The 23,196-nt window shown below is 48.3% G+C and overlaps 3 protein-coding genes across 3 annotated transcripts; 2 read left to right on the top strand and 1 right to left on the bottom strand.

Moving 5' to 3' along the window:
- Window positions 1-750: 750 nt before the first annotated feature.
- On the top strand, window positions 751-11,456 carry DLAT (dihydrolipoamide S-acetyltransferase). Its single transcript, XM_058193968.1, is given in 15 exon segments — window positions 751-964; window positions 966-1,095; window positions 1,863-1,964; window positions 2,216-2,340; window positions 2,606-2,771; window positions 3,573-3,699; window positions 4,062-4,259; window positions 5,417-5,539; window positions 5,637-5,704; window positions 6,893-6,988; window positions 8,311-8,418; window positions 8,565-8,680; window positions 8,970-9,132; window positions 9,278-9,414; window positions 9,555-11,456. Coding segments are annotated over 15 exon segments (1,890 nt in total). The 5' UTR covers window positions 751-863; the 3' UTR covers window positions 9,685-11,456.
- A 96-nt stretch (window positions 11,457-11,552) lies between these two features.
- Window positions 11,553-16,995, bottom strand: PIH1D2 (PIH1 domain containing 2). Its single transcript, XM_058193972.1, has 6 exons — window positions 16,854-16,995; window positions 15,363-15,664; window positions 14,460-14,583; window positions 13,994-14,239; window positions 12,873-13,129; window positions 11,553-12,771 (listed from the first exon to the last, which is right to left on the bottom strand). Exons 1-6 carry the CDS (start codon window positions 16,966-16,968, stop codon window positions 12,628-12,630), a joined length of 1,188 nt encoding a protein of 395 aa, XP_058049955.1. The 5' UTR covers window positions 16,969-16,995; the 3' UTR covers window positions 11,553-12,627.
- A 274-nt stretch (window positions 16,996-17,269) lies between these two features.
- On the top strand, window positions 17,270-23,140 carry NKAPD1 (NKAP domain containing 1). The gene is made up of 6 exons (XM_058193973.1): window positions 17,270-17,461; window positions 18,328-18,431; window positions 18,541-18,641; window positions 19,560-19,718; window positions 20,296-20,349; window positions 20,928-23,140. Exons 2-6 carry the CDS (start codon window positions 18,363-18,365, stop codon window positions 21,415-21,417), a joined length of 873 nt encoding a protein of 290 aa, XP_058049956.1. The 5' UTR covers window positions 17,270-17,461; window positions 18,328-18,362; the 3' UTR covers window positions 21,418-23,140.
- Window positions 23,141-23,196: the final 56 nt, after the last annotated feature.

Below are 23,196 nucleotides of genomic sequence, written 5' to 3'. Positions count from 1 at the left end.
TTTTGCGACCTTCTGACAAGGTCAACGATTTGCTGAACAACTGCGTGATGAAGGGCTGCAGCGACTTGCTTCAAGACTGTTGGCAGAACAGTCGTACAACGGGAACAAGCCATTTAGCAAATGTCTCACTTAAGGGCAGACTTTGGGCTCAACGGGGGTCCTAAATTGAGGACTCCATGCATTCCCCCCCCCCGCCCCCCGCGCACTCCTTAGAAACGCATCATTTGTGCTTCTTTCGCAGGAAACTTGGCTTTTGGCTTGCAAAAACGCACAACTTGCACCGCCACCCGCAGCACTCGCCGATCTGCCCCCAAAGGATCCCCGATCCAAAGGATCCGCGCATCGCTTGGATGGAGGGGGGGGATTTCAGGGAGGGGGCAAGAAAAGGGGCGCAGAGCCCCCCCCCTCCCCGTGCAAACAGACCCCCTCCTCCCCTCTTTCTTGCAAGGGGTCCCCCCCTCCTCGCTTGCATCCGCATTGGGATCCGGCGCAAACCCGGGGGGGGCTGCAAACCGAGCCCGGGCCGCCCATTCAACCCCCGCCGCTCCCCCATCCGCTGCAAAGGCAGCCCCAGCAGGCGCGTGCAGGGAGGACTCGGGTCAGCAGGGCGCATGCGCGGCCGGGGGGGAGGTCGCCTCGGGTCAGGCCTCGCCGGACGAAGCTCCGCCCCTCCGCCCGCTCTGCGCGCGGCTTGACGGCCCTTTTGCGACGGCGGCGTCGCGCCACGCCCCGCCCCTTCCGCGCCGCACGGCACGCTGCTGCCCGCCCGCGCGGGGGGGGGTGGAAGAAGGGAGGTCACCCGGCCGCCCTCCGCCTGACAGGACCGGGACGCCGCTGCCGCCGCCGCCGCCTCGAAGGCCGGGATGTGGCGGGTGCTGGCCAGGCGCCTGCTGGCGTGTCAGGGCGCGGCCCCGCGCGGGGCTCGAGTGCCGGGGGCGGAGGGGGCTTCCCGGGGCCGCGCCTGGGGCTGCTGGGCCGCCGCCGCCCCCTCCTGGGGGTCCCGAAGGGGAGGGGTCCCCGCCCCGCTCCTGCCCCCCCGCTGCTGCGCCCCCGCGGCCCCGCCGCCACTGGTGCAGCCTCCCGCCCCACCAGAAGGTGAGGGTGAGCCCCTGAGGGTCTTCATCTTCTTCCCTTGGAATAAGGGGCGTCATCTGGGGGTCTCGTCCAGGCTTCCTGCGGGGGAGGAGGGGGCGGGCGACAGGTGGCTTTGGGCCCAGGTTCCTCCTGAAATTCTCCCTCCCCCCCAGTGACCCCCCAAAAGCATCCCAGGCCTGGAGGGGCTTGGAGGGGCTTCCTGCCTGGCCGCTGCTTCTCCTCGAGGAGGAGGGGTCCTTCTCAGTATAAGGACTCCCCCCCCCCCGCTCCCCAAAGGGCTCTGGAGGCTGGAGATCTCCTGCAGCGGGAAGGAGAAATACTTGCAGCTCAGGGTTGGAATGGGGGGGGGAGGGGAGGGGGGTCCTTGGGGGGGGTCTCTGAGCTTGGAAGGGGCCGGGTCTCATCAGTGGACAGGAACCAAGGAGAGAAGCCACCTAAAACTAAAGGAGGGGTTTCCTGACAATCAATCCGTGGAACAGCTTGCCACCAGACCGTTGTGGCTGCTCCAACACTGGAGGTTTTTCAGAAGAACCTGGACAAGAAGGGTAGAGGGTCTCCTGCCTGAGCAGGGGGGTGGACTAGAAGACCTCCAAGGTCCCTTTCCTCCCCCCTCCCCATCATTGGAGGTTTTTAAGAAAAGATGGGACAGCCATGTGCCTGAAATAGAATAGGATTTCTCGCTTTAGCAGGGGGCTGGACTAGAAGACCTCCAAGGTCCCTTCCAACTCTGTTATTCTGTGGTCCTTAACCCCTTGTGTCCTCCACAGGTGCCTTTGCCTGCCCTCTCCCCCACCATGCAGATGGGGACCATTGCGCGCTGGGAGAAGAAAGAAGGGGAGAAGATCAACGAGGGAGACCTGATTGCGGAGGTATTTGGGAAAGGGCCGAAGCTGGAAGCTTTCCTGCCAGGCGGATGGGCTGGCTGGGTATTTGGCCCTCGGTTGTCACCTTTGTTTTTTGGGTTAGCAACATTGTGCGGGAGAGTCTGCGTTTTTCCTCGCCCAACGCTTGTTTCTTTATGGCTAAAATGGGAAGTAGAACTCGGACAGGATTGTTCAGCAGTGCGCAGTTGCGAAACGTATTTCAGGGGAATTGTTGTGCGTGTGTTTGTGTGTTAAAGGTAGAGACGGACAAAGCAACCGTGGGGTTTGAGAGCCTGGAAGAATGCTACCTGGCCAAGATCCTGGTCTCCGAAGGAACGCGGGATGTTCCCATCGGATCTGTCATCTGCATCACCGTGGACAAGTGAGTCAGGCTGTGAAGGTTCACCATACCTTTCGCTTCCTTCGTTTTGATTTTTGCCCAATTATTCCAATTTAAGCCCCACCACCCTTTCTCCCTTTAAAGGTGCCCGTCTTTCTACTCAGCTAATGTTCTTTTTCAACCTCAAACGTTTCCTGGACCTCATGTAGTCTTGGGTCCCATCTTAAGGCTTGAGTGGGTTCCTGGTGGCCGGGTTAGGGAACTGCCACCCCTGTGATAGTGGCTTAAGATTCCTTCCTTCTTTTAGGCCTGAATTTATTGGCGCCTTCAAGGATTATACTTTGGATTCCGCAGCTGCTGCCCCACCGGCTTCAGTGCCGCCCCCACCACCTCCTCCCCCAGCAGCTTCCCCAAAACCAGCAGCTCAGCCATCTGCACAAGCGCCAGGCAGCTCCTATCCTCCCCATATGCAGGTATGACCCAGCTCCCCGTTTGCGTTCTTTTCTCTTTTCTTATGGCATGTTTTCACTTTAGAACGGGGTAAATCCAACTGTCAGAGTCTGACAGGTTCTGACAGGTTCTGGAGAACCGGTAGTGAAAATTTTGAGTAGTTCAGAGAACCAGCAAATACTACCTCTGGCTGGTCCCAGAGTGGGATGGGAATGGAGATTTTGCTGTATCCTTCCCCTGGAGTGGGGTGGAAATGGGGATTCTGCAATATCCTTCCCCTGGAGTGAAGAGGGAATGGAGATTTTGCAATATCCTCCCCCCTGCCACACCCACAGAACCGGTAGTAAAAAAAATTGGGTTTCCCCACTACTTTAGACCCCTTCATAACCTCCAGACTCTGTGCCTGCCATGAGCCTCTTCATAACCTCCATAACTTGCCTGCCACGAGCCTCATTTGCTGAGGAACCAGGAGAGCACCTGGGCGGTCTTGATAGATCTGAAGGCCTGGTGGAAACAGAATGAACGGTTCCATTGTCCAGGCATGGATGGGACTTCCAGTATCTCTTGAGTGACTTTGAATTCTGGCTGTGAAAATTGAAACTCCGAATTCAAATGCGCTGGTTATATAATTAGAATGTTCCTTTGCGTGATTGCTTGTGTCTCTTTCCCATCTTCAGAGGAATTTCCTATTCAGTTAAATGCCCGCAGTGCATTTTATTTTACTTCGGGGTTTTTTTTAACAGAGGTGAGAATGGCACAGGTTGAGTGGTAGTGCCGTATTTTGAGTTGCATATCAGTGCAGGGCTGCCTTTTCCTCCTCCTAGATTCTTCTCCCTGCCCTCTCTCCCACGATGACCATGGGCACCGTTCAGAGGTGGGAAAAGAAAGTGGGCGAGAAGCTGAGCGAAGGAGATTTATTGGCAGAGATTGAGACAGACAAAGCCACCATAGGTGAGAATTTTTCCATCCTCCATGGCCAAATCTTTGCGGGAGGCTTTGCTGTTTGCCTTTCTTAAAAGAGTACGCAACATGGTCAAGATCCCCCATTTTCATCCTTGCCATACCAGATAAAGAGCACCGGATAAAACCGCCAGGGCAATATTTGAAACAGTACTCAACTGCCTTGGGAGGTTAGATATTTGCCGGAAAGAAAATAAGTTCCAGATTTGTTTATCTTGCGGATGGCACTTCCAGATTTCCGGAGTTAATGGATGGCCTGCCAGTAATTCTATTTGCTGGGATGCCTGATGTGACTTATTCTGGAAGCCCCTCCTTCCCCTTCGAACCTGCTTATTTCTCTTTCCCCTTCAAAGGCTTTGAAGTGCAAGAAGAAGGTTACCTAGCGAAGATCTTGATCGAAGAAGGTACCCGAGATGTCCCCTTGGGAACCGCCCTCTGCATCATTGTGGAGAAGGAGTCCGACATTCCTGCTTTCGCAGACTACAGAGATGCTGGGATCGCGGATATCAAGCCTCCGGTGCCCCCACCGCCTCTGCCCCCAAGCCCTGTACGTACAGCCTCCAGAAGGCGACCTGGGGAGGGAAAGCAAAGTGCCCAGTGGGGGGCCCAGCTGATTTCTCAGCTCTCCCTAGAGGTTTCAGCTTCAGTTCCTCTCTGGACAAGAGACTTTCTTAACTGGAAGTGGCCTCTAGGCCCATGTGATGGCGAACCTATGGCACGCATGCCAGAAGTGGCGCACAGAGCCATTTTTACAGGCCCGCGAGCTGTCACCCAACTCACTTGCAGCTGCGCATACCTGCCCACCCCAGCTGGTGTTCAGGCCTCTGGTGCGCATGCGCCCAATTCAGAGGACCCAGCTGGTCTTCGGAGCACAAGAGTACTGGTGCGCAACACGCACGTGTAGACTGTTCGCACATGTGCATTGTGTGTGCAAAAACCACACACATGCGCAGACGGTGCGATTGTGCGCACAGCGCACGGTGGGGCACACGCACGAAAGATGTGCATGTGCGCAGATGTTGTACATGCAGCGCATGGTGGCATGCAAAAGCTGTGCGCATGCGCAGATGGTGCAATTGCATGCGCAACGCATGGAAGAGTAGCCGCGCATTCGCATGGATGGCACACAAGTGCTCAAAGCGCGCGAAGCACGGGCTTGTTTGGCCCTCAGTGAGTAAAAGGTTTGTCACCACTGTTCTAGGCCATTCATTCATTCATCCGTCCATTCATAAAATTTATTGGTTACCCACCTTACCACAAGTTAACTCTGGGCAGTTTACAATAAGAAAAGATAATATATCTATTAAAAACACAATACCCATAAATGCTGTTAATCCTTTACAAAGGAAGTTCAGAACTGTTCCTAAACCTTCTTTACCTAAAAAAAGGAAAGGAACGATCTCTGTAAAAACTACCTAACAGAAAGGCTACTTACCAGTTTAACATTTGTCTCAGGGTGGTGTTGAAGCCTCTGTTGGGTGCCAGAGAGACTTTTAGAGAGTTCGGACTGAATAAATTTAACAAGCAGACTTTCACTTGCCCTCCTGAGTTCAGACTATGTGTGAACGTAGTCCTGCCAGGCTCTCGCTAGTGGGCTAAAGAGGATTCATGCCACATCCTAGATGTGTGTCCAGCATGGGAGGGCGGAGAATTTCCAAAACAGTCCACTTTACGGACTCTGCTGTCTTTTTATTTCTCAAGGTGGCAGCTGCTTCAGCCCAGCCTGCGGCCTCCTCAGTCAAGGCTCCTGCGCATAAAGGGAGGATCATCGTGAGCCCTCTGGCAAGGAAACTAGCCGCAGAGAGAGGGATCGATCTCTCGCAGGTGAAAGGTAAGCGGCATCTTTTCTGAGGCCTCGTCAGCCGTCCCCTAAAAATGGTTTAGTTGCCTCTTGCTTTATTTCCACCCCCCCTTGCACATCTCATCAGGTACAGGGCCAGATGGACGGATCACCAAGAAGGACATTGACTCATTCGTCCCATCTAAAGTTGTCCCGGTGAGTAACCACGCTGGCTCTACTGACTTCAGTGTTCAAGCAGGAGCTTTTCCACCTAAGCTGAGGTCAGATTTGGGAGGGGGGCGGGGGGGGGACATCAAAGATTTATGTTTGCATCATGTTGCTAGGGAAGGTTGTCCGAAGAAACATCAGCTTAAAACAGAGGATGGAATACAATACAATTCTTTTGTATTTTGGCTTCTCGGCCTGTTTTGAGAAGGTGTGGAAACCCATGAAGGTTTGCAAACTGCAGGACACGATCTGGCTAGAGCCAAAGTCCGCCGGCCTTTTCACTGTCATTGCCGCTGCGGTGTCCTTTTGGCTGCCCTTTCCCTAAATCTCCCTTCTTTTTTGTTCTTTTTTCTTTTCAACTGCACTCAGTTTCTTCTGCTGAAAACTTCCTTTGAAGCACAGGCATGGCCTATAGCCGTGATGGCGAACCTATGGCACGTGTACCACAGGTGGTGCGCATAGCTATATCACTGGGCATGTGAGCTTAGCTCCACCAGCTGATTTTCAGGCCTTCTGGGCCCACCAGAAGTAGGGGAACAGGCTGTTTCCTGCCTCCGGAGGGCCTGGGTGGTGGTGGGGAAGGCCCGTTTTTCTCTTTCACCTGACCCCAGAGCCTCTCTATGAGTCTCTGGAGGCTGGGGACAGCAAAAATCGTCACTTCCTGTCCAGGGTGGGGGGGAGGAAGTTTTCGCCCTCCCAAGACTCATAGAGAGGCTCTGGAGCCAGGTGAGAGAGAAAAACGGGCTTACCGGGCCATTGCGTGCCAGGAGTGGGGGTGGGGTGGGGGTGGGGAGTCCCGCATGTGATGGCAAAAAGGTTAGCCATCACTGGCCTATAGGGGACCGGATGAAGCCAAGGAAAGAGTTAGAAGCACCTTGTAGACTTGAGGAAATCAACAGCAAAGGAGCAGGGAGGGGGCTTTGGTGCAGCTTTAACTCCTGGGATACCTTGGAGCAGGGGTCTCCAAACTTGGCAACTTTAAGACTTGTGGACTTCAACTCCCAGAGTTCCTCAGCCAGCTTAACTTTGGTGGCTGAGGAATTCTGTGAATTGAAGTCCTCAAGTCTTAAAGTTGCCAAGTTTGGAGACCCCTGCCTTGGGGAATCCTATGCTCTCCTTCCATTCTGCCAGCCGGCCCTTTGGCGCTTCTTCACTGGCGTGCTTCTGTTCCTACAGGCCCGGCCCCCAGATGCGGTTCCTCTGGCTGCGCCAGCTCCTGCAGCTGCCCCCACAGGTGTCTTTACTGATATTCCCATTAGTAATATTCGAAAGGTAAGTCAAAGCCACAGCCAAAGGGACACATTGAACAGTCTTTAGCCTTGGCCTCTGTAAGATGTGAATTGAAGCCCACATATTTTACAATGGTCAAGGATTAGGTTAGGTTAGATTAGGTAAAGATGGATGGATGGATGGATAGGTGATAGACACAGACAGATTAGATTAGATTAGATTAGATTAGATTAGATTAGATTAGATTAGATTAGATTAGATAGATAGATAGATAGATAGATAGATAGATAGATAGATAGATAGATAGATAGATAGATAGATAGATAGGCAGGCAGGCAGGCAGGCAGGCAGGCAGGCAGGCAGGCAGGCAGGCAGGCAGGCAGGCAGACAGATAGATCCTTTGAATCAGTGTTGACTCCTGCTTCTGATTGGACAATTCTCTGCAATTCTCTTAGGAAGGTTTTTTGAAAGTGACTTGTCATTGCTTGCTTCCTAAGATTGAGGGAGAGGGGAGACTGCCTAAGGTTAGCCTGCTGGCTCTGGGCTTAAGGCAGAACTAGAATCACAACTTCCCAGTTTCTAGCCTGGTGCTGTAACCACTACACCAAAGTATTTTTTTAAAACTGAGACCCACAAAGAGGCTTTGGGATGACTTCTGTTGAATCCTTGTAGAGGGTAGAGGCCAGGTTTTAACCTGGAGGCTTTCTAGAATAGAATAGGAATAATAGAATATAAGTAGGAATAGGAATAGGAATAGGAATAGGAATAGAATAGAATAGAATAGAATAGAATAGAATAGAATAGAATAGAATAGAATAGAATTTTTTATTGGCCAAGTGTAATTGGACACACAAGGATTTTGTCTTCGGTGCATACGCTCTCAGTATACATAAAAGGCAAGATACCTTCATCAAGAATTCTAAGGTACAACACTTAATGATAGTCAAAGGGTACAAATAAGCAATCAGGAAACAATATCAATATAAATCGTAAGGATACAAGCAACAAAGTTACAGTCATACAGTCATAAGTGGGAGGAGATGGGTGATGGGATTTGGCGTTTTTTGTTGGGGGATTTTAATCTATCAACCTCCTCGCTCTTCTTGGACATTTGCATTCAAAATGTTAATCCGGACAGTGAAATATGGAGTAAGAATTAGCCAGAAATGATTAAACAAAGCTGACATCAGGGACCAAGTACTTGGAGGACATTTTTGACTTAATAGTTGGGGATCTGCTTTTCTGGATATTTGAAAAATGGTGCACCAAAACTCCCAGCTTTAGTCTGGTCGATATTAAAGCACTTACCTTCATTTTAAAGTAATGTTGCCACCTTATTTGCATCCTGCTTTCTTTGCTCTTAGGTGATTGCCCAGCGTTTGATGCAGTCTAAGCAAACAATACCTCACTATTATCTCTCTGTTGATGTCAACATGGGAGAAATATTGGTGCTGAGGAAAGAGCTCAACCAGGTAACTTAACGATTGGGACTTAACGCAGCAAACCGTCCGTTGTTTCTGGAGGTTCCTTCCCCCAGTTTGGAGAGAATAATTCTTCGGTAATTTTGCTGACTGATCAATTTGAGCAGCATTTTCTTCCCTTGGCTGTTCCTCTGCAGGAGATGCCACAGAATACCAAGCTGTCAGTCAACGACTTCATTATTAAAGCTTCGGCTCTGGCATGTTTGAAGGTGCCTGAAGCGAATTCTTCGTGGTTAGAAACAGTCATTAGGCAGTAAGTACACAGATGGTCGAGGCAGGCGGTGAATGTTTGGCTTCTCCTAGAACAGGGGTCTCCAACCTTGGTCCCTTTAAGACTTGTGGACTTCAACTCCCAGAGTCCCTCAGCCAGCAAAGCTGGCTGAGGAACTCTGGGAGTTGAAGTCCACAAGTCTTAAAGGGACCAAGGTTGGAGACCCCTGTCCTAGAAGGCCTGTTAGACTGTTATTACAAGAAGCATCTTGCCATATTTATTCAACTGGTTGATGGATTCCCATCAGTGGACACACTTTTTTTTCTTCCAGAAATCACGTAGTTGATGTAAGCGTGGCGGTCAGTACTCCAGCAGGGCTTATAACGCCAATTGTATTTAATGCACACACCAAGGGCTTGGCCTCCATTAACCAAGATGTCGTGACGTTGGCCGGCAAAGCGCGGGAAGGCAAGCTTCAGCCCCACGAGTTCCAGGTGAGGCGTCTTCCCTGGGCTCCCTCTGCCTTTGGGTGGCTCAAAGGAGGCGTTTGGTAGACTTGGTTGCGACGCCTTTGCGCCTTTTCTAGTTCACAAGGCCCGTGATTTGCGCCACAGCCTTAAGGTGTGCGTTTCTTTGCAGGGAGGAACCTTCACAGTCTCAAATTTAGGAATGTACGGCATTAAGAATTTTTCGGCCATAATCAATCCACCGCAGGCTTGTATCTTGGCGGTCGGTGGCTCTGAGAGAAGGCTTGTGCCAGCAGATAATGAAAAAGGGTAAATGTTTTCTTTTTAAAAAAACAAACACAAAAACGTTTCAGTGGAAAGTCAGCATCTAATGAAAAGTGGGGGGGTGTATTTCATATTTTGTGTACAAGAAAATACTAAAGAGAGTATTTCCTCCCTCTTCCCCACAGGTTTGATGTGGCCAGCGTCATGTCGGTGACCCTCAGCTGTGACCACCGTGTAGTGGACGGGGCCGTGGGGGCCCAGTGGCTCGCAGAGTTCAAGAGATTCCTGGAAAAACCAGCCACGATGCTGCTATAGTTTTCTCAAGGACTTTGGCGACCTAATCGCTTCATTCTAAAGAAGCTATTTATATATCGAAGGGTTAGACTTTTAAAAAGAAAAATGTTTCCTCCTTTTATTTTTTAAAAAAAGAAGTCTATATAAACAGCGGCTGGTGATTTTGAATTACCAGCTATAGAGATTTAAAGGTTCTGCAGGTGGCCTTCCGAAGCCAAGTACCGCTGCGCTATATCGGATTGAGTGGGTGGATTGGCAAACTTTCCCCAGTTGTCGAAAATAATCATGTGTTGTAATGCTTCTGATCACAACGGTGCAGGGTATCCTAGCCTCCCACCCCCACCAGCTAGCTGGCTCGCCCTTCATTTTCAATAAAACCAGGGATTTGAGATGAAATATGGAAAAAAAAAGTAAACCGTAGATTTGGGACAATTTAAATTTTCAGCAGAAAAAAGAGTTAGCCTTCCACCTTCGTTCTAAATACTGCAAAAATAAACTAAAATTAAATGGTGTCACCTGGAGTACAACAGAACAGTTGACCTTCTAACTTTGCAAAATTGTAAGTCAGTCAGCTGTAAGTCAGACTTTCTAGCAACAGGGAATCCTTTTAGCACACAGCAAGAGAAAAGGAACGTTTGAGTCAGACCACCCTTTGAAACCCTTCTGATAATTTTGCCTTACGTTGAGTTTCTGTAATTTAAGCATGTCTTGTTTTGCTTCCTTTCTAGGTCAGTAAACGCTGTTTTACTCCCAAACAGAAGTCATTTGTTAAGGGAACTGGTGAAGCTGGGGTCAGTTAAAGATAGGCAACCTATGGACTCCTTACAGGCCCCTCCCCCATAGGTCCCTCCTCCCCCTGTTTAATGGTCTAGACTGGGCAGACTGGGGCTGTTGTCTCATTGAGAGGAACGTGAGAGCGCAGTTCCATCATTTAAATAAGGGCTGCACGCAGGAATGTGGAAAAAAATCTTTCCTTCCTACCACGTTTGAGAGTGCAGTTTTGTGAAATGTCCCATCCCACACGGGAAGCCGCTGGTTCCCCTGCAAAATGGGCTGTCTTAAGCATGAAGCACTCCAGAAGTTCTCAAAATCAGCCTGTCTCGCAGCTGCACCCGGTATTTGAAATGGGACGCCGACCTCAGAATAGCTGAAATGAGAACTAATTGTATGAAAGAAGGAAAAAAAACCCCAATGCCTTGTGATCAAGTGGCCCAGCCAGGTGTGAATTAGCTGTGCTTGGATTCCGCTGAAATCAGGAGGACAATTGGGCACGGCCATTTCAGATTCCAAGTTATCCAGAACTAATTTACAGGATTTGATGGCTAATCTGGAACAGCTTTGCTTTCTTGTCCATCCAAGGCTTAAGAGCAACAGAATTTCACAAGTCGTAAATTTGTAAACATCTTTGCTAGAAATGAGATTTCTTCAAAATGGGGCCCAGTCACGGTTTTAGGTATGGGAAATGCCTCTTTTGCTTGCCAAGGAAAAAAAGCTGATTTTAAAAGGTGGATCATGTCATGGTTAAGTGGTGTGACCTGAACAGCCGAGTAGACCATTAACCGATACACCCCATGTTAATCTGTACATCACCACTTCATTCAATATTGTCTCTTTGTCAATTTACGCTACCGAATCCACTACAAATATATATACATGCAATTAAATATTTTTTTTCTGAGAACCAATTTGTTGAGTTTGGTTGTAATTCAACCCTTTGGTAAGAAAAGTGCTTTTAAAATATCTTAATTTAGTTACAAATTGGCATTAAAAGTTTGATGTTCTTTGGACTGCTATTCCTTTTCCTGACTGCTAGTTTTTTTGCTTAGCTGTGCGTAGACTTTGCATATAATTATTTGGTGAGCAAAAATGGATAAATATCAAATAAGCGAGACGGCACTTGGAATCTCAAGTCTGGAAGGCCACTGCTGTTAACTCTGGAGTCATTTTGAATGTTTTTAGCGATTTTTTTTTAAAAATCCAAGTGAACCGAAAGGTAGGAAAGAGTTCCTCTGCAATACTCAGCACTTGAACGAGCCTTTTGTTAAGAAATCGCGTCCCTTCAGTTGCGTCCTTGGATATAGTAAAAGACAATATGGCAGCTATAACCAGATCAAAGTTATGCCCATTTTTATTTGAGCACAACTTCAAACATACAGTTGCAGATGTAATCTTGAATGTTTTGTCCACTTATTTCTTTAAGCATTCTTTGAAAGTGTATTTATGTTAAAATGGCAAAACAACACAGGAGGCTTAAAAGAATAAGCAATTGGAGAAACAAGTTGGCTTTGGATTCAAAAACGTTCCACCCATAACAGTATTTTCCCCTGCTTCTTCAAGAAAATATAAGCTGATCTCTAAGACTACAGGAAGTTCTCAGAATTGTTTAAAAAATAATTTAAATCCAGCAATGATTGAAAACAATAGTATTTTTTCCTTTATTGTTTCGGTTAATGGGGGAAATAAGAGTTTATTTATTTGTTAATCTTTTACAGTAGAAACTATGCCTTCAGAAGAATCATATGTTAAAAGGGTGTCTTTAGGGGTGCATTTTATCCTGGATTTTTGCATCCCCAAAAGGCAGCAAGAAATTTAGCCTTAAAACTCAAAAGAGAAATAAAATACAGGCATATATTTATTTATTTATTTATTTATTTATTTGATTTTTATACCGCCCTTCTCCCGAAGGACTCAGGGCGGTGTACAGGCAAATAAAAACAGACAAGACAATATTATATAAAATGCAAGATTAAAAAACTTATTATACTTTGCCTAAAAATTTAAAATATATAGAAAACTAAAACCCCATTTAAAATTAATAAAAACTATAAAAACCATAAAATTTAATATATAACCAATACACTTAATCTTAACCTCTGCAAAAGGCCAAATAGGAAGTGCAGGAAAGGAGAGGAAGTGAATCAAGAGAAGGGGAGAATGTGTATTCCCACACCGCATCAGCTGATGTCATTTTCCCCTGTACACAGGCATTCTGACGAGCAAGACCCCTTTCTTCTTATCAAAAGTTGCTGATGTTGCTTCTTCATCCACAGTCACTGGAAGATCCACCCGCAGTCTGTATTTTTCAAGGCACTCAACCAAGACATCATCCTGAAAAGAAGATGCAGGGAGGCATCTGAGATTTGCATGGGTCTGGCTGGCAAAAGTGGGGGAGAAGAATGTGAATAATATGCAATTTGTAGCTGCCTCACCTTAGAGACGCTCAAATTACACTCGGACACACCGCAAACATCTGGCAGTTCAATTTTCAGCTCGATTTCTAAGGGTTTCTCATCTGCATCCTTCTTGGTGGTCATTTCGTAGGCAGGCTTGTGCATCTCTGGCTTATCTGTAGTGGAAATCTCTTCAATGAGACGCTTTTTGGAAGCTGCAGGTTTCTCTGCTGCGGGCAGAATAAGGCTACTGCTGTCTTCGGCCGTGAGGCTTCTCAGTTGACTGAGTGTCACTCCTTGCCAAGAGGATTGTCAGACAGAAGAGTTTAGACAAGTAAGTGGAGTGCCTTGCTACAGAACAAAAGCATCAGTTAAATAGCAATGGCACTCAGACTTATAAACCACTTCACAGTGCTTTACAGCCCTCTCTAAGTGGTTTACAGTCAGTTTATTTGCCCCCAACAATCTGGGTCCTCATTTTACCCACCTCAGAAGGACGGAAGGCTGAGTCAACCTTAAGCCAGTGACATTCGAACTACCAAATTGCAGGCAGTTGGCAGTCGGCAGAAGTAGTCTGCAGTACTGCACTCTAACCACTGCGCCACCAGGGCTCCTGCTTCTCCCATTTCCATTGTTTGCAGTGATGTAGTTATGGTCCACTAAAATAGTTAACTGATGACAGAAATCTTGGCTGCTGCAATTGTGCACTTTATGTATAGGAATGTGTACACACTTCCATAGGGTGTACACACATGCTTTTCAACACGCGTCTAGAGAAAGCCATTCCCATCTATTTCAAATAAAGAGGACGACTCTTCAGGTAATATTTGCCAAGTGCAATGTTTTATATTGTATTATGTTTCACATTCCTATACCACCCTCTTATAAGGGCACAACTAGAAACAAATTCATTAAAAGAAAAATGTTTCCCAACATGGAACAATTGTCAGGCAGCAATTGGCCATTTAAAAAGGATGTTTTTCAGTGCCTTATGAAAAGCTGGTGCAAAAATACCTTCAGAAAATGGCATATCTCAATAGTGGGGGCTCATGTCCCACTTCTCAGGGGGGATAAAATCCTCAGAAGGTTCCCGTTAAATACATAAGGTGGGTGGGATAAGACACCCACACACCCACAGTGGCATCTTGAACGTTGCTTACCTTCGTTAGGGTTCCTCTGTGGCACAGCAGAGGCAGGCTGTTCTCTTCTCAGGCTCTCCCTCATCCTTTCAAGGCTTCCTTTCAATTTAAATTTGGCTAGGCTCCAGGAATGGGACAAAGTGATGTTGAAATGCTCTTCGATGTACTTGAGTGACAGGCGGATGAACTGATCCTTCTCCAGTGGGTTATCCTCGACTCGCTCAAGAACGGATGGATTGTATGCGATGTCAAGAATGCTGCAGTTCCCTGCGAGAAAAGCAAATACAGTTTATTCTCTCCTCAAATGTATCCTGGCCCGAGTTTATGACTCGACCAGCTGAATCATGTAAATTTCATTCCTGATATCTTAACTGCTATCCATGCCCAATATCTCTTTTGAAGGGATAAAGCAATAATCAAGTCAGCTTGTAGAAGTTACTGCAGTAGGCTCAGGTTAACTGAGATTTTGTAATACCATAGAGATTACCTGAATTATCTGATAGCGTCTCCATTTTGCCAGTACTCAACAGAACCGGCTCCGAGGGTGACTTGGGAGCTGAGATCCTACTCCAACGGCACAGATTTATGAACAGGCAGGTTTTGGTAGGTTCCTATGAGAAAAGCACAAAACAAATAATACCCGAACATTACATGATTTATTAAAACAGACGTGTTCATGCAATTAACAATCGGATATTCACTTCAAGGAATGTCTCCTTTACTGCTCTTTTTGACTGAAAAGATGATGGTGCATCTGGAATAATTTTTACTGTCTTATCAATCAATGCCTGCTGCAAACAAGTAAACAGTCAAGAGAGCACTTATCAAATGTACACCCTCTGCATTATTTTCAAGTCAAAGCAAGTCTATGGAGATTCTCAGTCATCCAGGACTTGGTTGTCCCAAAAGTGCTTTTTCAAGTGGCAAATGGGCTTTCTGGTTTTTCTTTGAAGGCATCGCTTCCCCATCATCCAGTCAGAGCTGAAGAATCTTCTCGGATGAGAAGCAGAACGTTTTAAAATCACCCCCCGACATCCCGAAAATCCATTTGCCTCTTGAATAAGCACTTTTGGGACAAGTCAAAGGAAGGTTTGACATTCTGCTAAGATCTGGCCCACGAGGCTGCCCTGGAACTAGCGAAGGGCCAGCCTGCGATACCTCTGCCAGTGAAAATGGAGCTTGGGAGGGCTGCGCATGGCCCACCTGGGCTCCGTTTTCACTGGCAGAGGGCTGCAGGAGGACCCTGCCTGGGTCACCACAGGTGCCCCCTGACACGAGTAACGTCAAGCTGGCCATTGTTCATCCCCACCACGCACCGTCAAACATAACCCTGATGCAGTCCTCGGTGAAATCGAGTTTGAGGCCACTACTCTACTGAATGCTGTCATACCAAAATGCAGGTCTTCAGGCACAGACATGGCTCCGGGGGAGCATAATGCAGGTTAGCTTCCTTTAGTTGCTGCTGCATGAAATGTCGGTAACTTTTCGGGTTGTTCTCCGCCATGTCATCCAGCATCGACCACAGCTGAGTTGCTTTGGTCAGCATCTCGTCGGAGCTGCAAAAAGCTTCCATGGCTGTTCCTTCAGGGTGAAAAGCTGCTTCTGTAGAGGCCGTCCCAGGTTCAGTGAAAATACTTCGATCCGAAGGTCTTTGGAGATGCTGCAGGACCTCCTCTCTTGCTGGCATTAAACCTAATTGGATAAAGACAAAAGCGGATGTCTTTTCAGAAGTTGTAACTTTTAAAAGGCTTTTCTTCATTAGCTTCTAACATCACTGGGTGGGCACGAATGAGTTTGGCTAATCAGATTGTGTTTTTCTGGCAGGCTGCCCAGTCTAGTTAAAAACCCAGCTGGATTGTACGGAAATGGGAGCTTTATTTTCCCCTTGGCCCAGGGGTGAAATGCTCCTGGTAGTAAACCGGTTCATATTTCAACACTGCCTTGGCCTCTACCCTGTTTCCCCAAAAATAAGACCTCCCCGGATAATAAGCCCAATTGGGCTTTTGAGCGCATGCGCTAAAATAAGCCTCCTCCTGAAAACAAACCCTCCCCGAAAATATTTAAACGCAGAGCTGGAAATCAGGTAAGACGGCAAGAGGAGCCCCATCTTGCTCCACATGCCCCCAAATAATAAGCCCTCCCCGAAAATAAGGCCAAGCGCTTATTTCGGGGTTCGAAAAAAAATAATAAGACCAGGGTCTTTATTTTCGGGGAAACACGGTTACTCTTCCCCAAGATGAACGTATCTTTTCTTTTATGTACACTGAGAGAATATGCACCACGACAAATTCCTTGTGTGTCCAATCACACTTGGCCAATAAAAAATTCTATTCTATTCTGTTCTATTCTTCGTGGTCTTGGCAAGAATGGCACGAAACAAAACGCAAAATGCCACCATTCATCCTTGGAAAGGCCACCATTGTGGAAAAAGCGATAAAAGGACAATCCGAGGGAGCGGGATCCGCTCGACGTGCCTCCAAAATGCCCCTTGGGCTGTGTTTTTCACCCTTGATGGGTGGGCTCAGAATTCCCAGAATTCCCCAGCCAGCAGCATAGCATAGCATAGCATAGCATAGCCCAGGGGTCTGCAAACTTGGCTCTTTTAAGACTTGTGGACTTCAACTCCCAGAGTCCCTCAGCCAGCAAAGCTGGCTGAGGAACTCTGGGAGTTGAAGTCCACAAGTCTTAAAAGAGCCAAGTTTGCAGACCCCTGGGCTGGGGAATTCTGGGCTTTGAGGCCCACCCCTCTTAAAGTTGCCAAAGGTGAAAAGAAGCCCTGCTAAGAGGCTTCGCTTGGACATCATTCAGGGCTCCAGGTCTGGTGCCCCCCCCCCCACCTTGCCAGGGGCCCCTCCTGGCTGAGGGGGGGCCCGCGGGCCACCTGTTGAAGAAGGAAGGGCGGCAAGGGGAGGAAGCCACGACTGGATGGGCTTTTGGGGGCCCTTTCCTCCGGCGGCCCCTGGGAGGGAGGGCAAAGGGGACGTGAGACCCCGCATGGAGGAGGCCCCAGCCGTCCCTGAAGGATGGGGCTGCTGCTCCCCCCACCCCCAGCGCCTCGGAGCGCCTGGAGGAGGCGAAGGCGCATGAGACTTCCAAGCCCATCATCCCCAGCGGAAGGCGCGGCAGGCGCAACGAACCCACCCACCGCTATTACCGATGGGGCGGCCGGGTTAGGGCGACGTGACAAACCCCCCCCCCACTCTTTGGGCGCCGTTGCCAGGCGGCCGCCGGTCTCCATGGCAACCCCGGAAGCGGCCCGACCGGAAGTGGCCCCGTGGCCTTCCGCCGGCCGGCTCGCTCGCTCGGCCGCGCTGGAAGGTTCCGGGCCTGGGCCAGCCACGGTGGCGGAGCGGAGCCAGGCGCTCTCCTGTCCCAGGTCCGGCTCGGAGGGTGAGGGAAGCGGCGGCGGCGGCGGCTGCCAGGCGGGGCCGGGGGCGGAGAGGCGGCCTCCCGTCTCCACTCGGGTGGCCGGACCGCCAACCCCGCGAGGTAGGTCGGAGCCGAAGCCCCCCCCAAGGCCGTTTCCGTCCCGCGGCGGCCCCGCCAGGCTGGCCGGGGATGGGAACGCCAAGCCGGCCAGGGAGTCTCCCTCGGCTGGGCCTGCTCGTCTTCCAGAGGGTGGCCGGAAAGGGGCCTCCCTCGCTTTCCTTCTTTCTTTCTTTCTTTCTTTCTTTCTTTCTTTCTTTCTTTCTTTCTTTCTTTCTTTCTTTCTTTCTTTCTTTCTTTCTTTCTTTCTCTCTCTCTCTCTCTCTCCTCCTTTCTTTCTTTTTCTCCTTTGTTTCTTTTCTCCCACCTCTTTCCTTCCTGTTTCTCTTATTTTTCCTTCCTTCCCTTTCTCCCTCTCCTTCCCCATTCCTTCCTTTCTTCTCTCTTTCTTTCCTTTCTTCCTTCCCTTCCCCTTGTTTTCTTTGCTTCCTGACCTTCTCTCCTTCCTCTTCCCCCATTCCTTCCTTTCCTCTTCCCCTCCTTTCTTTGCTTCCTCCATCCCTTTCTTCCTTTCCTTCTTCCCTCTCCTACCCTTCCTCTTTCTCTCCTTTCCTCCCTTCCTTTCCCTCCTTCCCTTCCTTCCCTTCCCCTTGTTTTCCTTGCTTCCTGACCTTCTCTTCTCTCCTTCCTCTTCTCCATTCCTTTATTTCCTCTTCCCCTCCTTTCCTTGCTTCTTCCTTTCCTTTCTTCCTTCCTTTCTTCTTTTCTCCTTTCCTCCTTCCCTTTCTTCCTTTCCCTCCCTTTCCTCCCTTTCTTCTCTTCTTCCTTTCCTTCCTTCCTTCCCTTCCCCTTCTTTTCCTTGCTTCATTCCTTCCCTCTTCCTCTTCTCTTCTTCTTCCTCCCTCACTTCTCACTTTCCTTCCTTCCAGGGCATTTTCTTCGCCGCCTGGTTGGTGTGGAAAAGATGTCCCGCGTCCCCTTGGGAAAAGTCCTTTTGCGGAATGTCATTCGCCACACAGATGCCCACAACAAGGTAAGGAGCCCGTTTCCCCCCCCATGAGTCCCGTAAGCAAAGCAGCCTGGCTTGTACCTTTCCTCAGTGGGGTTTTTTTTTTCCCTTCTTCTTTGTTTGCCCTTCTCAGATTCAGGAAGAGTCCGAAATGTGGAAAATACGGGAGATGGAGAAGCAGAGCCAAGAGATAGACTGGGGCACACACCAGAGGACTCTTCTGAACAGCTCCAGGTGGGATTTTAACATTATTAAACTGAGATCACTCAGAAACAGCTGGCAATGCCTGCCTGCACCCTCTTCTTGCTTGGGCCTTCTCTGTGCTTGCTTCCCTTTGTGAGATGCTTAGACTTAAAAAGCTAAAGGTTCCCCTCGCACATATGTGCTAGTCATTTCCGACTCTAGGGGGCGGTGCTCATCTCTGTTTCAAAGCCGAAGAGCCAGCGCTGTCCGAAGATGTCTCCATGGTCATGTGGCTGGCATGACTTAATGCCAAAGGCGCACAGAACGCTGTTCCCTTCCCACCAAAGGTGGTCCCTATTTTTCTACTTATCTTTTTTACCTGCTTTTGAACTGCTAGGTTGGCAGAAGCTGGGACAAGTCATGGGAGCTCACCCCATTACGCGGCGCTGGGGATTCGAACCGCTGAACTGCCGACCTTCTGATGGACAAGCTCAGCATCTTAGCCACTGAGCCACCGTGTCCCTATGCTTATACTTAGACTAGCGTTATTGTCACTGTTGAATGTATACCAATCAGCAGACATTAAAATGAAATTACGTTGCCTACAGCTCTCCGAGGGTCTCCACTTCTTGCCGTTCAGGCTAATTCGGTTGCTCAGTCTGTCCCTAAAGCAGAAGCGAGTCTGGCCATTTGAGCCCTCAAGCCTTTGTGGAACAGGGAAGGACAGAACTCCTGTTTTCCTAAAGACTGTAACTTTTAAGTCAAAAGGTTGCAGTCCTGCCTTAGGGGAGAACGGCAACTTTAGGGAGAAGATTTTTAGTTTAACCAAAGTGGTGAAACTGGTCCCTTGGTTTATGCAGGATCTCTTGGTGGGCGGGCGGATAGTGTGGTGGATCTTGTTTCTGACTCCTCTGGCTAGAGCAGCTTTCCCCACAAAGCTTACCTGCCCATCTCCCATGGTCTCTGCAGCAGCCGGATGCGTAGCGATGGCTTTGACGAAGACAGCCAGCAGGCCACCTGGAGGACAAGGAACATGCCGGTTATGGCAGTGACTATTGAAGACGACCTTCGACACGCCCGGTACTGGAACAAGAAGCTCTACGAATGCGAAGCGAACATGCCAGACAGGTACTGTGCCATAAATAGAATAAGGGTAGAGGTAGGGGTAGGGGTAGTGGTAGGAATAGAATAGAAGAGAAGAGAAGAGAAGAGAAGAGAATATAGGGTAGGGTAGGGTAGGGTAGGATTGGATTGGATTGGATTGGATTGAATTGAATTGAATTCTTTATTGCCCAAGTGTGATTGGACACACAAGGAATTTGTCTTGGTGCATACACTCTCAGTGTACATAAAAGAAATGTTCATCAAGAATCATAAGGTACAACACTCAATGATAGTCATAGGGTACAAATAAGCGATCAGGAAACACTCTCAGTATAAATCGTAAGGATACAAGCAACAAAGTTACAGTCAAACAGTCATAAATCGAAGGAGATGGGTGATGGGACCGATGAGAAGATTAATATTAGTTCAGATTTAGTAAACAGTTTGACAAAGTTGAGGGAATTATTTGTTTAGCAGAGTGATGGCAAATGGGAGGTTTGTGATAATAATAAGATAACGGGCCTCTCTTCCAGTGATTTTTCTGCATAAAGAGGCTATGTGTGATCTTCACGTGCTTATTCCTTTTTTTAATTTTTTACAGATGGGGTCACAGTGGCTACAAAGAGTTGTATCCAGAAGAATTTGATACAGACAGGTAAAGCCTTAAAATACCAAACTCCTAAATGGTTTCCTTTGGAGATTAAAATAGTCCATTAAAATTCTGTCTGCCCTTTTCTTTACACGGTACTGTTGAAAAGTTTTGCTTCTATGCCAAATTATAATTTCCCTACCGCACTCTGGAGGAAGATTGGTCAGATTATCCAGACTCTGGTTTATGGTTTGGTTTTGTCCACTAATTCAAATTTCTGTACAGAGCAGCACGTGACTTCATGGACATTTCCTTCTACACGCAAAGCCTCACTGAATCTTCTTTTTGATTACTGGGCTAGGGCAGAGGGACCTAAAATAAACCACAAATGGCTTGATAAAAGTTTACTTCACCTCATTTCGTTCAATAGGGTCCCCAGTTTTTAAAAACTGAACCTATAAGAAATATTACTATGAAATGTTAATTGGGCTTAGACATTTGCAGTCATGGCTCAGCTAAAAAGATTAGGAAAGATTTTTTTAAAAAACAAAACAAAACACAATTGTTGCTTTTGGCCAGTTTTTTTAAAAAAATTCAGACAAGGTGCCCCAAACTGAAACGCATCCCGCTTGTGTGTTTTACAGCGACCGGGAACCAGACGAACAAAACTCGGTGAATGGCAAAAGAAAATCCCAGCCGGGCAAGCCGAGTTCCGCGAAGCTGCACAAAAGGAAAAAGGCCAAGAAGTCACACAAGAAGAAGCAGAAAAAGAAATCTCACAAGAAGAAAAAGAAGAAGAAACGAGAGACGGGAGCGGCTTCTTCCCAGGAGTCCGAGGGTTCGGAGGGAGAGCCCCCCAAGAGGAAGAAGAAGCGCCACGCGAAGGGCAAAAAGGCCTCAGAGGGGCCTCCCGCTTCGTCCTCGGATCCCGGCAGCGGCTCCAGCAAAGCCAGCAGCTGCCTCTCCAGCCACTCTGGGGAGAGTGACTCAGAGGAGCCGGCCAGGAAGAGGCGTAAACGCCAGGCTTCCCTATCCGAAAGAGCGGGCGACAGGGCGCCTGAGAAACGCAGCAAGAGGAAGAACTGGAAAGTAGCGGCTGACGAGAACTCCGAGGACAGTTCGGAGGAGGATTAGAACCCAGCTCCAGGACAGAGCTGCCCCCCCCTTCCCTCCCTAGACACAGCCCTGCTTGGAACAAACTTGGATTGGGTTCCGCTGGCTGGGGCGGGGGTTAATTTGAATTTCCCATGGGCCAGAGAGAAAAACCAAGGCTTGGATTCCTTTTGCCTGCCACGTATTCTAGCCGGACAGTCCCTTTGTCCCCTCCCCAATTGGGACGGACCTTCCAATGACAGAAGCTCCGCTCTCGAAGGCGGCAGGAACGCTGGATGGTTTATAGTCTTCCCCCTTTGCCTTTGAAAAATCATCACCTGGAGTTTAATTTTTTTTTTTTAATTGGCGAAGACTCGCAGACAAATTGCAATAAAAGCACGAGGGAGAGAGGCCGAGGAGGTGTTCCCCAAGCAAGTAGGCAGGTCGCGCTCTGCGATTTGAACGTGTCCTCTCCTGTAGAGGTAAGGGGGGCAGAGTGGCTGAGTAAACGTAACAGACCCCACTGCAGCCTCAGGGTGGACTAAGTGGTCGCCTCGTGAAGAAACGGGAGACCCCCCCCACGCCTCTCCCTGCTTGGAAGAATGCAGGTCATCCTATCCGTTCACTTGCCGTTGGGGGACCGGGTCTTGTTTTGGCTGGCCGAGTCCTCTTCTTCAATTATCTCTTGCTGCCAGAAGTTAATTCCAGAGAAAATGCCGAGCCCTCAGCGTCTTGTTGCCATTAATAGAACGAGCAACAGGGAAGGATCTATCTTTGCATACGGTACCGAATTAGGAGCCATGTTATGGGTAGGATTTCTTTCTTTGCTTTTGGTAAAGCTCTTCATGGTTTTCTAATGTCGGTTACGTGGCTGTGGAAGGACTCACTGAAGAACATTCCCAGGATACAGGCCAAATCACACTTGCCTTCCTATCTGCCCAGACAACTGCAGTTCTGCAAGAGGGACTGGGCACCCTGGCAGAATTCAGAACTTCCTTAACACATTGTACTTCCTGAAATATGGGTGAAGCCTTGGAAATTAACAAAGAGATTTGCTAAATATGCCTTTACTCATCAAAAATACACTGAGCAGGTTTGTTGAAAACTGAAGGCACTAACACAGAACAGTTCTCTATTGCTGGCCATTCCCAATTCCCCTTCACAAAGTTTTGGAAAATACTCACTTCAACCTTCTTCCAGCTTTGTATTTAATACTCTCTCCCCCCCCCCCCCTCTCCCTGAACAAATTTGTCTAATATTATACGTCTGTGGAATGACCCTATTCTAAAATGTAGAATAATAAGCTGGGCTTTTTTTTTCTTTTGGTCCTTTGTGTACAGGGATATAAAAAGTATTTTTGGAAATAATCGTTGCTACGAGAAGCGAAGCCATTGAAATTATTTCTATGAAAAAAAATCAAAAACTTATTTTTTTATACATGCAAAACACTGGCATGAGTTGATTTAAATGGGTCCGCAGAAATAAACAGTGTTGACTTTAGCCAAAAAAAAACAAAAAACAGGCCTCCTTTAACTGCATTTCTGATTTGTGATGTGGGAACAAAGATTCTTGGGTTATACTCAAAGGACGTGTCTCTGGCATAGAACAGAACAAACGGATCTAAAGGATAAGGAATTCCACAGAGGGGCAAGGGTGAATTTTTTTCTATCTTTAGTTTTTTCAGAAGATAGCATTTGGCTTGTGACTGATTGAAAACAGCAGGTGCCTCTGTGCAGCTTTATAGGCCAAAGTGATACTTTCTAGTCCAGGGGTCTCCAACCTTGGCAACTTTAAGCCTGGTGGACTTCAACTCCCAGAATT

Source organism: Ahaetulla prasina, chromosome 9, assembly GCF_028640845.1.
Source record: "Ahaetulla prasina isolate Xishuangbanna chromosome 9, ASM2864084v1, whole genome shotgun sequence".
Taxonomy (NCBI): domain Eukaryota; kingdom Metazoa; phylum Chordata; class Lepidosauria; order Squamata; family Colubridae; genus Ahaetulla; species Ahaetulla prasina.
This window is presented reverse-complemented; position numbering and strand designations above follow the sequence as displayed.

What these genes read in the sequence shown, in the direction of transcription:
- PIH1D2 (XM_058193972.1), bottom strand. Translation starts at nt 16,968, where the DNA reads ATGCGGGGTCTCACGTCCCCTTTGCCCTCCCTCCCAGGGGCCGCCGGA. An exon ending in CGCCCTTCCTTCTTCAACAG is followed by an intron (nt 15,665 to 16,853) that starts GTGGCCCGCGGG and finishes TTATCCAATTAG; the next exon opens with GTTTAATGCCAGCAAGAGAG. An exon ending in GACGCTATCAGATAATTCAG is followed by an intron (nt 14,240 to 14,459) that starts GTAATCTCTATG and finishes CTTTTCTCGCAG; the next exon opens with GGAACTGCAGCATTCTTGAC.
- NKAPD1 (XM_058193973.1), top strand. Translation starts at nt 18,363, where the DNA reads ATGTCCCGCGTCCCCTTGGGAAAAGTCCTTTTGCGGAATGTCATTCGC. An exon ending in ACTCTTCTGAACAGCTCCAG is followed by an intron (nt 18,642 to 19,559) that starts GTGGGATTTTAA and finishes TGGTCTCTGCAG; the next exon opens with CAGCCGGATGCGTAGCGATG. An exon ending in GAAGAATTTGATACAGACAG is followed by an intron (nt 20,350 to 20,927) that starts GTAAAGCCTTAA and finishes TGTGTTTTACAG; the next exon opens with CGACCGGGAACCAGACGAAC.